The sequence below is a fragment of the Ranitomeya imitator genome, chromosome 2 (assembly GCF_032444005.1).
Source record: "Ranitomeya imitator isolate aRanImi1 chromosome 2, aRanImi1.pri, whole genome shotgun sequence".
Taxonomy (NCBI): Eukaryota; Metazoa; Chordata; class Amphibia; order Anura; family Dendrobatidae; genus Ranitomeya; species Ranitomeya imitator.
In genome coordinates, this window is record NC_091283.1 from 328,113,402 (window position 1) to 328,132,443 (window position 19,042).

Sequence of the window (19,042 nt, forward strand, 5' to 3'; positions counted from 1 at the left end):
GGGACTCGCAGCTTTAATACTTCCCCTCTCTGTTTAGTAACCCGATACAGCAACTACCCATTGACCGCAAAGTATGGGAACCTGGTGTCGGCCCCTGGCTCTTGGGCAACCTCATTTATCACAGTCATGTTCTCCCATACATTTTTCAGAGTCAAGTCCTGCTTTTAGGCAGCCCCAAAATTCCCCTCTAGAAACCTCCAAATCAGGAATGTCAGGTTTACTGGTAACCATATCGTCACCGGCCAGGACATACAAGGGAAACTCCTCCATCTCCGACTGTAGTGGCGTTTCAACAGGGTTGAGCTGACTCCTGTCTGCGTCCGTTGACAACTCCACCTTTCCCCACAAGTCCCAAAACAGGCTGAAGTCCCTCCCAATTATCATGGGACATCATACCTTGGTTTGTTTTAACCAACAGTCTGGTGACAGGATAGTCCTTGGCATCCCAGTGGATACAGGGTACCCCCACGTGTTTCCCCAGGAATAACAACTGATGGGGTAGTGCGGCCCTTACCAGGGTCACCAAACTCCCTGAGTCTAAGAGTCCTGTCACCGTGCTGATAGTCCACACTGCAGGAAGGTAGGCATAGTAGGAGCAGCACAGAAAAAAAAAGAGTATATTTCAGCTCACCCTTAGTTCATCTGTCCGATGTGGTAAGTATCCATCCGAGCACGGAAACAAAGTGTTGCTGCCACAACACTGGTCGACGTATAGAGAAAGGAAATGTGGATCCAGCTCCAGGAATAAAATGTAAAAACTTTATTAGTTCACATTAAAATGCTGCTGAGACATGACCGGCATAGTGGGTAAAGGAGAGCAACCAGCACCCGACTGGACGCGTTTCGAGCAACAAATGTGCCCTTAGTCCTCATTTGTTTTTGTTTTTTTTACAGTGTTCACTGGTTAACTAGTCGGACAGTTTTATAGGACGGGTCGTTACGGACACGGCGATACTAACTATGTCTACTTTTATTATTTATTTTTTTTATTTAGATAAAGGAATGTATTTATTGGAATAATATTTTTTTTTATTATTATTTATTCAGGAATTTTTTTTTCCACATATGTAAAATTTTTTTTTACTTTGCCCCCGGGGGGGGGGGGGGGGGCATCACATTTTATTGACAGATCACTGATCTGACACTTTGCTGTGCACTGTGTCAGATCAGTGATTACACAGGCACAGTAGGGACGCTTACCAGTGCTTGCTCTGAGCAGGCGCTGGAAAACCTCCCTGCAGGACCCGGATGCAGCCCCGTGGCCATTTTGGATCCGGGCCTGCAGGGAGGAGGTAAGAGACCCTCGCAGCAACACGATCACATCGCGTTGCTCCGAGGGTCTCAGGGAAGCACGCAGGGAGCCCCCTCCCTGCGCGATGCTTCCCTATACCGCCGGAACACTGCGATCATGTTTGATCGCAGTGTGCCGGGGGTTAATGTGCCGGGGGCGGTCCGTGACCGCTCCTGGCACACAGTGCCGGATGTCAGCTGCGGTAGTCAGCTGACACCCGCCGCGATCGGCCGTGCTCCCCCCGTGAGCGCGGCTGATCGCGCTGGACGTACTATTCCATCCTTGGGAAGTAGGGCCCACCCCACATGGACGGAATAGTACGTCTAGTGGCAGAAAGGGGTTAATACCCTACATATTTTGATGTCATCAGCAAAGAGTGGCTCTCAATCACATCTGCAAGGTCATTAATGAAAAGGTCAAAAAGAATCGGTCCTAGCACAAATCCCTGCTGTACCCCACTACTCCCACTGCTTCCAGTACAGATCCCTTGCGGTCCCCACTGCTGAGTATATCCCATTTAGTAAACATAAAATTTATGACAACTCTTTGTTTCCTGTCATTTTGCCAATTCCTTACCCATCTGCATATAGTTTTCCCTAGTCCTGGCTTCTGTATAAGGCTGTTATGTGCATTTTCATGAATCTGACAATACCCTACTGTGTGTACTCTTGTCTGGGTACATGGCAGGGTTAACAAGGAAAGGAGCTCCATTTAGTTATTTGAACGCAGATCTTGCTGGAATAGTTTGAAGACACAATGTAATGGGGGCACTGTTTGTGATCATCTGGCACCTCAAAAGATGGCTACCATGAACAGGCTTGGAGCTATCTACTCCATTTTCCAGATCCCAGGGATTGTCTAGCTCATCACCCTTTGACCCCTCTACGTGGATCTGGACTTACACAGAGTGCCTTAGGCTTGGGCCAAGTTGTTACCTGCTGTTCTGTGGAGTGAGATGGGAATAAGAAGTCAGGTACCCGGGTCAGAACCAGGAGGGCAGAGAAAATACAAAATCAGAAGACGCAAAAGAAGTCACTAAACGGGCCGGGATCACAACAGGAATCAAACACACCAGCTGGGAGTAGAGCACAGAGGACTGAACCAGAGGAGAACAAGGCTGTATCTGGCAGCTTCCAGCAATATGCTTCGATCTTTAGTAGGGTGTGGGGCTTTTTAATTAGTGGAAGCAGGGAGCAGGTTACTGCAGCTTGACAGCACACACACCCATACTGCTAGACTGGATGGACAGAGCCTGCGCCACCCAAAGCTTCTGGTTCTGACATCTCTATTACCAGTGCCGCTTGCATAATGAATAAGGTGGCTTCTGGTGACAGAAGCAGATGTCGCAGGAGTAGATCCCAGAGAAGATGGAACACACCATTTGCAGAATCCCTAATATAACTGAATCTCAGAAATCTAGAGCAGTATAAATCCCCATAAAGTGACTCAATTTTGGAAATTAAAACCTACAATTAATCTATAGGAGTAGTGACTATTTTGAGTAAAAATTGCACATTTGCCATTTTATTCCCTAACATATAGTGCCCAGATTGTTTTCCAGGAGACACACACAACTTAGATTGTGGGTTCTTCACACTGTACTAATGCCAAATACATGGATGCTGAATGTGATTTGGGCGCACTGCAAGATTCAGTAGTGAGGGGGAGATTTGACTTTGGAAGAGCAAATATTGCTGGATTGGTTTATGGAAGCATGTTGCTTTTCAAGAGCTTTTGAGCCACTAGTAATGTGGAAACATCTGTTTTTTCAATGACAGATGATGGACCTGAGTGGGGACTTGTTTTATGTGAGATGAGTAGAAGTTTTTATTAGTGCTATTTTTTCCTACATAAAATTTCTTGGTGGCTTTTTATTCCATATTTGTGACGCAGAATGGACAAACAGTTGAACACCACACTGTACTGGTTCATCCTATGAGGTTTTCTATTATAGACTGTGAACTGTCACTGTCGTGGTGAATAATTCAATTTCTTAACACAATTTTCCATTTTTACGGAGAGTTTAAGTAGCAATGTATAAAAAGTCAAGGACAGTTTATGAAAAAATAATAATTTGGACTTCCGGGAGGCGGAGCCTGACGATGGCCGCTTTTTGAAAGAGCTCCTGAGCCATAGGCGTTTTATAATATCTTAAACGCCGCAATATTAAACCAGAGGCCAGGATAAGGTCCGGACAACGATCGGGTTTACAGATCCAGCTCTCCGGTCGCCTCGGAGTCACCAGACGCAGGCAGCGTCGCAGACAGTGACACTCATAGCAGAGAGCCAGAAGCAGGAGTCACCCAAAGGATCATAAAAGCTTACCGAACAGTAGCTGGACGTGAGTAAGCGGCGTCGGAGGGAAGCGGCAGAATCCTCTGTCCACCTGATGGTAAGAGAGGTGAAGGAGGTGAAGAAGGCGGCATAAGACCGGCGCCATCTTGCAGACTCACGTGCACAGCCTCGGTGCATTCTTCCCAGACTGATATCGCAGCACCACAGCCCTGTGCCAGCACAAGCACTGTTGAATACTGTCAGGCAACAGCAGGAGGTTGGAGACAGAGCGGAGGGAGGCAAAGGAAGGTGAACGGAGAAAGTAGGGGACAGCAAAGACCTCTGGCTGTGGGCGGTGGGTACAGAGAGGGAAGTAGGAGAGACTTGGTGCCATCTTGCCTGTAAAAAGCGCGCTCAGCAGTCACCAGACACAGGCAGCACCTCTAACAACTTTCATCTCGGGGCTTGCAGCAGCAGCTGAAGGAAAGGGAGCCCAGGAGTTTTTAAACTTAAAGGAGAAGAATTATATATACCTTCGGTGCTGTTGTTTTTCTTTGAGCGACAGTTAAAAAAAAAAGAAAGTGGGCGCAATACCTGTTCCACACTGCGGAGGGCAGCAGACACTGAATCAGAATATACTTACAACATGACAACATAATCTGATACTGATGTGATTAACAATATAAACGACATCACTGCCTTCTGTGCACAATATTACGAGCATCTGATTTATTATGGATAAATATGTGGGCAAAAATGCCAAGGCTGGCAGAAGTGTTACAGGTAACCAAACAAATACCTCTCCTACATCAAAAACTCCTGAAGCAAATAGCGATAATCCGCAATCTATTGCAAACGCTATCATAGACCGTTTAATGCCTGAAATTGATAACCGATTGGCAGCTTTTCAAACCTCCTTGGACGTGATTGTTTCACAAGTTAATGCCCAAGCATCACGTATTGAAGAAGCTGAACAGAGAATATCAGACTTAGAGGACTCTACCAAGGCTCTTAAGGAAAAACTAGACAATAAAGAGAAAGATATCTCTGGCCTCATGGATAAGGTAGATGACCTTGAAAACAGGTCTCGCCGCAACAACTTAAGAATTATCGGTCTCCCAGAATCGATCCCCCCTTCAGAGTTGGTTAAGGTAGCATCGGAATGGCTACCAAAGTCACTGGGCATTTTACCTACGTCGGGAGCGATGGCCATTGAAAGAGCCCATAGGTTGGGACCCCCAAGGGGAGGAGAAGGGGTTAGACCACGTCCGGTCATCTTTAGAGTCCTTGACTTTCAGGACAAAACACGTATACTGTCAGCTTACAGAAAGAAGCAATCCCTATTCTATGATAGCAGCAAAATTCTCCTCTTTCAGGATTACTCGGCCGCCTTGGCAGCTAGACGCAGGGCCTTCAATCCAGTCTGCAAAATATTATTAGACAAAAACATCCATTTCGGGTTGCAGTACCCTACGATTCTGCGGTTCAGTATGTCAGGAAAAAACTGGTCCTTTGACGATCCAGTAAAGGCCTTGAAATTTCTTCAAAAGGATCCTCAGCCACAATCGAACCCTGATAATACCTGATTTACAGATGCTGATTTAGATCATTTGTCTTTGGTGATGTCGTCGTTTATGACTTTGTTTATTTACCCTTTTGGGACATGTTTATTCTCTACGCTTTGCTCACTCTGCTTTTGAGCATAGCAGTTTCAGGTTTAAAGCTTAAATTGTTAGGGATTGGGGGGGGAGGGGAGGTTCTCTGCGTGCACAAACCTAATATTTTTATTTTAAGAGCTTTCATGCCCACTCGCTGGGATGGGAGGGGGGCTCATTTACAGCTTTTGAATAAGGGTCCAATGTTTAACAGTATGGGTGTGGGATGATGACAGATCAGGTCAATATTGAGAACCCCATGATTCGCTCTCTACAATGGTGCTCGTGGAATGTCAATGGGTTAAATACACCGATTAAGAGGAAAAAGGTACTGAATTTTTTACAAAAGAAAAATTTCCATATTATTTTCCTACAGGAAACACACTGGAAAAAGGACAATCATCCGTCCTTGTTCAGTAGGAAATATACTCTATGTGCCGAGGCCTCATACTCTAAAAAGCAGCGGGGAGTAGCCATACTAATCCACAAATGCCTTAACTATGAAATCCTGGATGTGTTGGAAGACCCACAGAGAAGGTTTCTTTTGGTTAGAATTGTAATAGAGGGTATGAGTTTTAGCTTGGTTAACATCTATGCCCCTAATGTTCCCGATCCACACTTTCATGCTAAAATATTAGAGAACATGGCAGGGTGGGATACGTCCCGAACAGTCATGGGAGGTGATTTCAATGAGGTGAGTGATGCTTTAATGGACAGATCTAAGATGAGGTCAACACAACATGCCGCACAGGGACATTGTATACAATCTCTGTCAGACCAATTGGACTTGGTAGACATCTGGAGAATACAACACCCGCTAGAGAAAGATTACTCCCATTATTCTCATGTGCATGACTCGCACGCCAGAATTGACTGTTGGCTTCTACATTCATCACTACTACCATTAGTACTGCAGACGGATATACAAAATATCCATATATCAGACCATGCTCCAGTAACATTTAAATTAAGTTTAACAAATCCAATACATCGAGAGAGAAGGTGGCGTTTTCCCTCATATTTATATCAGTTGGACGATTTTAAAAAATATCTCCAGCTTTCGTGGGAAGTTTATAAAAATGATAACCGCAGTCACTGTGATGATGCACAGCTGTATTGGATGGCCTCTAAGGCTGTGCTGAGGGGCCAGATTATATCCTATGTCAGCCATAAAAGGAATAAATTAATGAAACGAACATTAGAAACACAAAAATCATTAACTCAAGCATATAAAGCTTTCAAATCAAACAATACACCGCTAACAAAACGGGAATTTTTGGAGGCCAAGGAGGAAGCTGATGCATTAGCACATGAGTGGGCCATGCACAATCTAGATTATCAGAAACATAAATACTTTAAATGGGGCAACAAACCGGGAAGGGTGTTGGCCTCCCTTACGCGTCCATTTAAGACGGCTACGAGGATACATAAAATTCAAAAACAAAATGGCCCCGTATTAACAAAAGATGAGGAAATAGTAAACGAATTTAGATCATTCTTTGGTGAATTATACACTTCAGAGCCGAAGGAGGGAGTAGAAAATGGGAAATTCTTAAAAAACAATCTAGCATCGACACTCACAGAAGATGAAAGGGGAGCCATTAACTCCTCTATTACTACCACGGAAATACTGCAGGTCATCAGTACACTTAAATTATCCAAGGCCCCCGGTCCAGACGGTTTCAGCAATGAACACTATAAAATTCTGGGAGCTCCCATAGCATCTCATCTTTGTGAATTGTATAATGATATAGTCAATAACGGTTGTCTCCCAGATCAGTTTAATGAAGCTGTTATTATTGTTCTTCCAAAGCCAGGTAAAGATCACATGCACGTTGAGGGATACAGACCAATATCATTGCTCAATTCCGACTTCAAGATCTTCACGAAAATTCTGGCCGACAGAATTCAAAAAATAATTCCGAATTTGATTTTGCCCCAACAAACTGGTTTTGTACATGGGAAATCTATTACATATAACATTAGAACGGCACTGGTAGCTATATCTTACAGCAGATCGCTTAAACACATGAAAACTGTTGTGGTCCGCCTGGACGCCGATAAGGCATTCGACAGAGTAGCCTGGGATTGTTTGCATGATCTGCTAACATTCAGAAATTTTGGTCCATGGTTCTGTGGTGAGGTTAAAGCAATCTACAGGAATCCGGTGTCCAGGCTGTCCATTAATAACACCCTATCCAGACCTTTTGAAATTCAGCGAGGAACGCGTCAGGGCTGCCCGTTGTCCCCTCTGCTGTTTAATCTGGCTTTAGACCCGCTCTTGAGAGCGCTGCAGGATGAGGCGGCGTTCGAAGGAGTGAGGGTCGGGACCACCTCAATAAAAATCTCAGCTTTTGCCGACGACATCCTCTTATTCATTGCTGACTTGACTCGAGCGGTTCCGGCCATAATGGAAACTCTGGGAGATTTCGGCAGATGCTCAGGCTTCAAAGTCAATTAAAAAAAATCTGAGGCCATGGCACTCTTTAGATCCGGAAGATTACGTGACCCGTTGTTTCCATTTCATTGGAGCCAAGAGTTCATTAAATATTTGGGTATACAACTCCCAACAGACCCATCTATTTTATATAGACTCAATTATAGACCACTATTGGCTTCAATCACTGGTCTACTAAACTCGTGGAAACATTTCACACTATCCTTTTCAGGCCGTTGTCACTTGATCAAGATGATAGTGTTTCCTAAATTGATGTACACTTTTCAGACGCTTCCTCTGTTACTTTCCCGGGCAGATCTTAGATTGTTAAATACAGCTTTTCGGAGGTTTATATGGGGTGTTGGGGGCAGAACACGTATAGGACTATTAAAATTACAGACTTCAAGGACTGAGGGAGGAATTAATTTCCCTGATATAGGAAGGTATAATTTAGCAGCCAACTTTAGGTACGCCATGTATTGGATACGGGGAGTTGCTCATTTTGCTAATATTAGTTTAGAACAACAAATATATCCACATATATCGTTGTCAGCTATGTTGCATTTGGGCGGGGATGGACTTCCGTCCGAGCTTCAGGAGCACCCGATATTGTGGCAAACGATACAGACTTGGAGGCGATGTAGAAGGCTCTGCAAAGTACGTGCTGGGATATCCCCGTTTCAGCCATTCCTAGGCAATCCTGGTTTTCTACGAGGGACTCCACCACCGTTCTATAGTCTTCTGGCAGGCCAGGGATGCACACAAGCAATTGATTTGATGGATTTCGGATTCTCTTTACTCTCCTTTGACATAGCATCACAACGTTTCCCGTTGTTTAACAACAATCCTTTCTTATTCCTACAGGCACGCAGTCTAGCACAAAAATGTCTTCCAGATGGAGATGTGGGGGAGGTAGGGAATAGTTTGGACAGCTTTATCAGAAACACTAGATCGCAGCCGGCTTCTACAAGTAGCATTTACTCTATAATACGCAAAAGATGGTCATGGGAGGGGAGGTGTTATGTTTGCTAATGACAGGTGTTATGAAGGCAATCCAGAAACACAGTGTGCTTAGCGATCAGAGCGCACACAGTGATCTGACAAATACCCAAAAATACAAGAACGAGCTCTGAGACGTGGAAACTCTGTAGACTGCACACCTGATCCTATCCTAAACACAACTAAAAGCGGCTGTGGATTGCGCCTAACAACTACCTAGGCAACTCGGCACAGCCTAAGAAACTAGCTAGCCTGAAGATAGAAAAATAGGCCTGACTTGCCCCAGAAAAATTCCCCAAAGGAAAAGGCAGCCCCCCACATATAATGACTGTGAGTAAGATGAAAAGACAAAACGTAGGGATGAAATAGATTCAGCAAAGTGGGGCCCGATATTCTAGGACAGAGCGAGGACAGTAAAGCAAACTTTGCAGTCTACAAAAAACCCTAAAGCAAAACCACGCAAAGGGGGCAAAAAAAACCCACCGTGCCGAACTAACGGCACGGCGGTACACCCTTTGCGTCTCAGAGCTTCCAGCAAAACAAAAGACAAGCTGGACAGAAAAAAAGCAACAAAAAAGCAAAAAGCACTTAGCTATACAGAGCAGCAGGTCACAGGAACAATCAGGAGAAGCTCAGATCCAACACTGAAACATTGACAAGGAGCAAGGATAGCAGCATCAGGCGGAGTTAAGTAATGAAGCAGTTAACGAGCTCACCAGAACACCTGAGGGAGGAAGCTCAGAAGCTGCAGTACCACTTGTGACCACAGGAGTGAATTCAGCCACAGAATTCACAACAGTACCCCCCCCCTCACCAGAGCCCCCAGGCCGACCAGGATGAGCCGCATGAAAGGCACGAACAAGATCGGAAGCATGAACATCAGAGGCAAAAACCCAGGAATTATCTTCCTGAGCATAACCCTTCCATTTAACCAGATACTGGAGTTTCCATCTAGAAACACGAGAATCCAAAATCTTCTCCACAATATACTCCAATTCCCCCTCCACCAAAACCGGGGCAGGAGGCTCAACAGATGGAACCATAGGTGCCACGTATCTCCGCAACAACGACCTATGAAATACATTATGTATGGAAAAGGAGTCTGGGAGGGTCAAACGAAAAGACACAGGATTGAGAACCTCAGAAATCCTATACGGACCAATAAAACGAGGTTTAAATTTAGGAGAGGAAACCTTCATAGGAATATGACGAGAAGATAACCAAACCAGATCCCCAACACGAAGTCGGGGACCCACACGGCGTCTGCGATTAGCGAAAAGTTGAGCTTTCTCCTGGGACAAGATCAAATTGTCCACTACCTGAGTCCAGATCTGCTGCAACCTATCCACCACAGAATCCACACCAGGACAGTCCGAAGACTCAACCTGTCCTGAAGAGAAACGAGGATGGAACCCAGAATTGCAAAAAAATGGAGAAACCAAGGTAGCCGAGCTGGCCCGATTATTAAGGGCGAACTCAGCCAACGGCAAAAAGGACACCCAATCATCCTGGTCTGCAGAAACAAAACATCTCAGATATGTTTCCAAGGTCTGATTGGTTCGTTCGGTCTGGCCATTAGTCTGAGGATGGAAAGCCGAGGAAATGGATAGGTCAATGCCCATCCTACCACAAAAGGCTCGCCAAAACCTTGAAACAAACTGGGAACCTCTGTCAGAAACAATATTCTCAGGAATGCCATGCAACCGAACCACATGCTGAAAGAACAAAGGTACCAAATCAGAGGAGGAAGGCAATTTAGCCAAGGGCACCAGATGGACCATTTTAGAAAAGCGATCACAGACCACCCAAATGACTGACATCTTTTGAGAAACGGGAAGGTCAGAAATGAAATCCATCGAAATATGTGTCCAAGGCCTCTTTGGGACCGGCAAGGGCAAAAGCAACCCACTGGCACGAGAACAGCAGGGCTTAGCCCTAGCACAAATCCCACAGGACTGCACAAAAGTACGTACATCCCGTGACAGAGATGGCCACCAGAAGGATCTAGCCACTAACTCTCTGGTACCAAAGATTCCAGGATGACCAGCCAACACCGAACAATGAAGTTCAGAGATAAGTTTATTAGTCCACCTATCAGGGACGAACAGTTTCTCTGCTGGACAACGATCAGGTTTATTCGCCTGAAATTTTTGCAGCACCCGCCGCAAATCAGGGGAGATGGCAGACACAATGACTCCTTCCTTGAGGATACCCGCTGGCTCAGATAAACCCGGAGAGTCGGGCACAAAACTCCTAGACAGAGCATCCGCCTTCACATTTTTAGAGCCCGGAAGGTACGAAATCACAAAGTCGAAGCGGGCAAAAAATAACAACCAACGGGCCTGTCTAGGATTCAAGCGCTTGGCAGACTCGAGATAAGTCAAGTTCTTATGATCAGTCAATACCACCACGCGATGCTTAGCTCCTTCAAGCCAATGACGCCACTCCTCGAATGCCCACTTCATGGCCAGCAACTCTCGATTGCCCACATCATAATTACGCTCAGCGGGCGAAAACTTCCTGGAAAAGAAAGCTGCCAAGGCAAACAGGATCATGGGGTGCATTAAAAGAGGTCTGGATACACATGATGAGAGCATTATACTGCCTCTGTACAAATCCCTAGTTAGACCGCACATGGAGTACTGTGTCCAGTTTTGGGCACCGGTGCTCAGGAAGGATATAATGGAACTAGAGAGAGTACAAAGGAGGGCAACAAAATTAATAAAGGGGATGGGAGAACTACAATACCCAGATAGATTAGCGAAATTAGGATTATTTAGTCTAGAAAAAAGACGACTGAGGGGCGATCTAATAACCATGTATAAGTATATAAGGGGACAATACAAATATCTCGCTGAGGATCTGTTTATACCAAGGAAGGTGACGGGCACAAGGGGGCATTCTTTGCATCTGGAGGAGAGAAGGTTTTTCCACCAACATAGAAGAGGATTCTTTACTGTTAGGGCAGTGAGAATCTGGAATTGCTTGCCTGAGGAGGTGGTGATGGCGAACTCAGTCGAGGGGTTCAAGAGAGGCCTGGATGTCTTCCTGGAGCAGAACAATATTGTATCATACAATTATTAGGTTCTGTAGAAGGACGTAGATCTGGGGATTTATTATGATGGAATATAGGCTGAACTGGATGGACAAATGTCTTTTTTCGGCCTTACTAACTATGTTACTATGTTACTATGTTTCATCACTGAGCAATCAGAACCTCTCTGTGACAAAACCGCCCCTGCTCCAATCTCAGAAGCATCAACCTCGACCTGGAACGGAAGAGAAACATCTGGCTGACACAACACAGGGGCAGAACAAAAACGACGCTTCAACTCCTGAAAAGCTTCCACAGCAGCAGAAGACCAATTAACCAAATCAGCACCCTTCTTGGTCAAATCGGTCAATGGTTTGGCAATGCTAGAAAAATTACAGATGAAGCGACGATAAAAATTAGCAAAGCCCAGGAACTTTTGCAGACTTTTCAGAGATGTCGGCTGAATCCAATCCTGGATGGCTTGGACCTTAACTGGATCCATCTCGATAGTAGAAGGGGTAAAGATGAACCCCAAAAATGAAACTTTCTGCACCCCGAAGAGACACTTTGATCCCTTCACAAACAAAGAGTTAGCACGCAGGACCTGAAAAACCATTCTGACCTGCTTCACATGAGACTCCCAATCATCTGAGAAGATCAAAATGTCATCCAAGTAAACAATCAGGAATTTATCCAGATACTCACGGAAGATGTCATGCATAAAAGACTGAAACACAGATGGAGCATTGGCAAGTCCGAACGGCATCACTAGATACTCAAAATGACCCTCGGGCGTATTGAATGCAGTTTTCCATTCATCTCCTTGCCTGATTCTCACCAGATTATACGCACCACGAAGATCTATCTTAGTGAACCAACTAGCCCCCTTAATCCGAGCAAACAAGTCAGATAACAATGGCAAGGGATACTGAAATTTAACAGTGATCTTATTAAGAAGGCGGTAATCAATACACGGTCTCAGCGAACCATCCTTCTTGGCTACAAAGAAGAACCCTGCTCCCAGTGGTGATGACGATGGGCGAATAAGTCCCTTCTCCAGGGATTCCTTCACATAACTGCGCATAGCGGCGTGTTCGGGCACGGATAAATTAAATAATCGACCTTTAGGGAATTTACTACCAGGAATCAAATTGATAGCACAATCACAATCCCTATGCGGAGGTAGAGCATCGGACTTGGGCTCTTCAAATACATCCTGATAATCAGACAAGAACTCTGGGACCTCAGAAGGGGTGGATGACGAAATCGACAAAAATGGAACATCACCATGTACCCCCTGACAACCCCAGCTGGATACCGACATGGAATTCCAATCCAATACTGGATTATGGGTTTGTAGCCATGGCAACCCCAACACGACCACATCATGCAGATTATGCAACACCAGAAAGCGAATAACTTCCTGATGTGCAGGAGCCATGCACATGGTCAGCTGGGCCCAGTATTGAGGTTTATTCTTGGCCAAAGGTGTAGCATCAATTCCTCTCAATGGAATAGGACACCGCAAAGGCTCCAAGAAAAACCCACAACGTTTAGCATAATCCAAATCCATCAGATTCAGGGCAGCGCCCGAATCCACAAACGCCATCACAGAAAACGACGACAAAGAGCATATCAAGGTAATGGACAGAAGGAATTTGGACCGTACAGTACCAATGACGGCAGACCTAGCGGACCGTTTAGTGCGCTTAGGACAATCAGAAATAGCATGAGTGGAATCACCACAGTAGAAACACAGACCATTCAGACGTCTGTATTCCTGCCGTTCAACTCTAGTCATAGTCCTATCGCACTGCATAGGCTCAGGTTTAACCTCAGGCAGTACCGCCAAATGGTGCACAGATTTACGCTCACGCAAGCGTCGACCGATCTGAATGGCCAAACACAAAGACTCATTCAAACCAGCAGGCATAGGAAATCCCACCATGACATCCTTAAGAGCCTCAGAGAGACCCTTTCTGAACAAAGCTGCTAGCGCAGATTCATTCCACTGAGTGAGTACTGACCATTTCCTAAATTTCTGACAATATACTTCTATATCATCCTGAACCTGGCACAAAGCCAGCAAATTTTTCTCAGCCTGATCCACTGAATTAGGCTCATCGTACAGCAATCCGAGCGCCAGGAAAAACGCATCGACACTACTCAATGCAGGGTCTCCTGGCGCAAGAGAAAATGCCCAGTCTTGAGGGTCGCCGCGCAAAAAAGAAATAATAATCAAAACCTGTTGAATAGGATTACCAGAAGAATGAGGTTTCAAGGCCAGAAATAGCTTACAATTATTTTTGAAACTTAGAAACTTAGTTCTATCTCCAAAAAACAAATCAGGAATAGGAATTCTTGGTTCTAACATAGATTTCTGATCAATAGTATCTTGAATTTTTTGTACATTTATAACGAGATTATCCATTGAAGAGCACAGACCCTGAATATCCATGTCCACACCTGTGTCCAGAATCACCCAAATGTCTAGGGGAAAAAAAAAAAGGTGAACACAGAGCAGGAAAAAAAAAAAAAATGATGTCAGAACTTTTTCTTTCCCTCTATTGAGAATCATTAGTTGGGCTCCTTGTACTGTTATGTTTGCTAATGACAGGTGTTATGAAGGCAATCCAGAAACACAGTGTGCTTAGCGATCAGAGCGCACACAGTGATCTGACAAATACCCAAAAATACAAGAACGAGCTCTGAGACGTGGAAACTCTGTAGACTGCACACCTGATCCTATCCTAAACACAACTAAAAGCGGCTGTGGATTGCGCCTAACAACTACCTAGGCAACTCGGCACAGCCTAAGAAACTAGCTAGCCTGAAGATAGAAAAATAGGCCTGACTTGCCCCAGAGAAATTCCCCAAAGGAAAAGGCAGCCCCCCACATATAATGACTGTGAGTAAGATGAAAAGACAAAACGTAGGGATGAAATAGATTCAGCAAAGTGGGGCCCGATATTCTAGGACAGAGCGAGGACAGTAAAGCAAACTTTGCAGTCTACAAAAAACCCTAAAGCAAAACCACGCAAAGGGGGCAAAAAAAAACCACCACGCCGAACTAACGGCACGGCGGTACACCTTTTGCGTCTCAGAGCTTCCAGCAAAACAAAAGACAAGCTGGACAGAAAAAAAGCAACAAAAAAGCAAAAAGCACTTAGCTATACAGAGCAGCAGGTCACAGGAACAATCAGGAGAAGCTCAGATCCAACACTGAAACATTGACAAGGAGCAAGGATAGCAGCATCAGGCGGAGTTAAGTAATGAAGCAGTTAACGAGCTCACCAGAACACCTGAGGGAGGAAGCTCAGAAGCTGCAGTACCACTTGTGACCACAGGAGTGAATTCAGCCACAGAATTCACAACAGGGAGGGACACGGGACTAGCAAAATGGTCAAAGGATATCCCAGGTTTCGGGGCAGGTGACTTCCTTGAAGCCACTTTAGCACAAAGAAAGATACTGGCATACAGTAGCTATACGGATATGGCCTTACTGATATTACACAGGGCCTATATTACCCCTTATTTGCAGTCTAGAATGTCTCCTTCAAATTCTTATTCTTGCTCCAAATGTAAAATACGAAATACCGATATAAATCATCATCTCTGGGATTGCCCAAAGATCCAGGAGCTGTGGGTAATGGTACATGATGGGTTGCAGACGATGTGCGGGATTAATTTCCCACTTACACCACAATGGGCTATTTTTAACATTTTAGGTGAAAATCAACACAAATTACCTAAACATATTAAAGCTACTCTCACGATCTGGGCCTCGGCTACTAGGAAAAGCATATTACAGCACTGGTTAAGTCCGTTTGTCCCACCACAGTCTCTCATCCATGCTAAGATTATGTTCCTTTTCAAAATGGAATGGATGGACGCGTTGACGAGTAAAGAAAAGATGTCTGGTAAATTTTTAAACACATGGTCTTTCTTCATTCCATCCTTACCCCTGGGGGTTAGGGACAAACTCCGAGACCATTTTGAAAATACCCAATGGTATCTAGAGCAGCGAATTGGCGGTCACACACCTATCCCATAAATAACTCTATATTCAATGCACGCAGAGATGGGTTTGGGAGGGATTGGGGGGGGGTTAGGGTTCTTGGGTATCATTTTGCTATATGACATATCTAATTGTATTGAATGTACACTTTGTTATCTTAAAAGTTAATAAAAAGAAGTTTAAAAAAAAAATAATAATAATTTGTTTTATTCTTGGCAGATTACTGTATGAGGATATCAGAGGGACAGCTGACATTTTCAATGTTTAAATCAGATGACCTTGAGATCCCACAGCATACAATTGAAGTGAATGCTATTACTCCAGATATAACATCATCTCTTCGCAGCAAAGATCAATCATCTGAGGAAAATCAAAGTCGGAATATAAGCATTAGAAAATACACTGCTCCTAAAGCAAATAAGCCATTTTCAAATTCAGAATATGGAAATTTTCCCCTTGAAAAGTATTTTCTTAAACATCAAATAACTCACACAATAGAGAATAAATGTTCCAAATGTGGGAAATGTTTTAACCAGAAATCACATCTTGTTAGGCACCAGAGAACTCACACAGGGGAGAAGCCTTTTTCCTGTTCAGAATGTGAGAAATGTTTTAACCAGAAATCCTCTCTTGTTACTCATCAGAGAAGTCACACAAGGGAGAAGCCATATTCATGTGCAGAATGTGGGAAATGTTTTATATGGAAACCACTTTTTATTAGACATCAGAGAACTCACACTGGGGATAAGCCATTTTCATGTGCAGAATGTGGGAAATGTTTTATATGGAAATCACTTCTTATTAGACACCAGAGAACTCACACAGGTGACAAGCCTTTTCCCTGTTCAGAATGTGGGAAAAGTTTTAACCAGAAATCAGATTTGGTTACCCACCAGAGAACTCACACAGGGGAGAAGTCTTTTTCATGTGCAGAATGTGGGAAATGTTTTATATGGAAATCACTTCTTATTAGACACCAGACAACTCACACAGGGGAGAAGCCTTTTTCCTGTTCAGAATGTGGGAAATGTTTTAACCAGAAATCACATCTTGTTATACACCAAAGAACCCACACAGGGAAGAAGCCTTTTTCGTGTTCAGAATGTGGGAAATGTTTTACTGATCAATCAAGTCTTATCAAACATCAGAGAACTCACACAGGGGCAAAGCCTTTTTCGTGTTCAGAATGTGGGAAATGTTTTAACCAGAAATGGAATCTTGTTGTACACCAAAGAACCCATGCAGGGAAGAAGCCTTTTTCATGTTCAGAATGTGGGAAATGTTTTACAAAGAAATCAAGTCTCATCAAACATCAGAGAATTCACACAGGGGCGAAGCCTTTTTCATGTTAAGAATAGGATAGATGTTTTAACCAGAAATCAGATTTTGTTAAGCACCACAGAACTCGCACAGGAGTGAAGCCACCATTTTCATGTTCTGAATGTGGGAACAATGTTGAGAAGAAATCATCTCTTCTTAGTCACCAGATTAGTCACATAGAGGGGAAGCCCTCTTCCTGTTTAGAATGAGGGAAATATTTTAACCAGAAATTATTTTGTGTTGTATGTCAAAGAACTCACACAGGTTTTTTAATATGTTCATAATGTTGCAAACATTTAACCTGAAATCAGATGTTGTTATATACCAAAGAACCCACCCAGGGGAGAAACCTTTTAGATATTCAGAATGTGGGAAATGTTTTAACCAGAAAGTGCACCTTGATAGTCAGAGAACCCACACAGAGGAGAAGCCTTTTTCCTGTTCAGAATGTGGGAAATGTTTTGTGAAGAAATCATCTCTTAGTCTCCAGAACAGTTACACAGTGAAAAAAAACTTATATATTCTTAATGTGGGAACTATTTTGCTTGAAAATTAACTCTTCATAAACGTCATAGAAGTGAGACGGGAGAAGCCTTTTTCATGTTCAGAATATTGGAAATGTTTGAATGGAAAATTGTATCTTCTTTAAAAGTGTTGTCTACTACTAGGACATCCTCTTGTCATTCCTCATGTTTGGCTTTGTTAAAATATATTAATGTCAAATCCGACTGGACAAAAACACACCGATGTACACCACCATTAAAAATAAAGATTAGATTTTATTACACATCCTTTCCCCATGTCCTATGTTCTCCGCTTCGTTAAAATAAAAGCACTTACACTCGCCTCCTATGTTGGTAAAATTCCAGCGGTGTTGGGACTCGCATTACTGGGGCTAACGTGAAGTTGATATATCACACGAGCCCTGCGCTCAATCAGGGCTGAATTCACTGTTTTCAGATATATTGAACATTAAAAGGAAGCCAGGGCTGCTGCTCTCTTTGACTTCCTTGTAATGTTCAATTTGTCTGAAGGCAGGGACAGCGAAGCCAGCACTGATTGGGTGCACTGCTCACATGATGTAGCAACCTCACATGAGCCCCAGGGAACGCACGTCTCAGCACTGCTTTAACAACGCCTGCATGGGAGGTTTTAGAAGTGTTTTTGTTTTAATAGCAGCAAACATGATCCATGAGAAGGGAACTGATTACCAGTTTTGTCCCATAGAAGGTAAAAATATCACCTTATTCTGCATCTGAGCTGCATTCCATAAATCCTTATATAACCCCCTCACTCCCCCTGTGTGCCTCCCAAAAAAACCTTTTCAATTTCTCCCACACTGTATGGTAACTGGGTCGATCCGGTCCGATGCGTGTGGCTTTGGGACTCTCCACCCCTCTCCCTGGGTGCTGCTTGCTGTTTTCCTTCTTTAATTGAGGTAAATGACGCCTGTTGCATCATCCACATCCATGTTCAAAATCTTGCGCCTTCACAGACATATCACGCCTCGCGCTTGCACGGTAAGCTTAGTCCTACCGCGGGCAAAACCTAAAAACAGAAGTGCGCATGCGCCCGCACACTTGTTACTGACTCTTGCACTGGAACTATTTTGCCGCCATTGCTGTGTCTCCTTCTGCTTGAAACAGCAGAAGAGGCCTGAAGAGCATGATTGGAAGAGAAGAAAAGCACAAAGTAAAAAGTACACATAACTGATAACCAGTAAATTGACACATTTTTGTCATGTCCCTTTCATATTTTATCATTCCTTCTATCCATCTATCATTCTGTCCATCTATCTATCAATCATTCTATCATTGAACCAGCAGCGGAAGAGAAAGTCGGAATAAAAGAGCAGAAGAGAAGAAAAGTTAAAAGTAAAATATAAAAAAGTTAAGCACCTATGCACTGATAAAGTGGAAACCTAAAAAACATTTTTGTCACGTTTCTTTCATTTTTTCCCATTCCATATAATCTATCATTTTATCTATTGTAAGATGGCCGCCAGACAGGTCCT

General features: G+C 43.9%; 1 protein-coding gene across 1 annotated transcript in view; it reads left to right on the forward strand.

Moving 5' to 3' along the window:
• Positions 1 to 17,815, forward strand: part of LOC138663553 (oocyte zinc finger protein XlCOF22-like) — a 41,038-nt gene extending 23,223 nt beyond the window's left edge. The window contains exon 7 of the mRNA XM_069749794.1: positions 15,928 to 17,815. Within this exon, the coding sequence (XP_069605895.1) occupies positions 15,928 to 17,060 (1,133 nt within the window). The 3' untranslated portion in view covers positions 17,061 to 17,815. The remainder of the gene's footprint in view (positions 1 to 15,927) is intronic.
• The last annotated feature ends 1,227 nt before the right edge of the window (positions 17,816 to 19,042 follow it).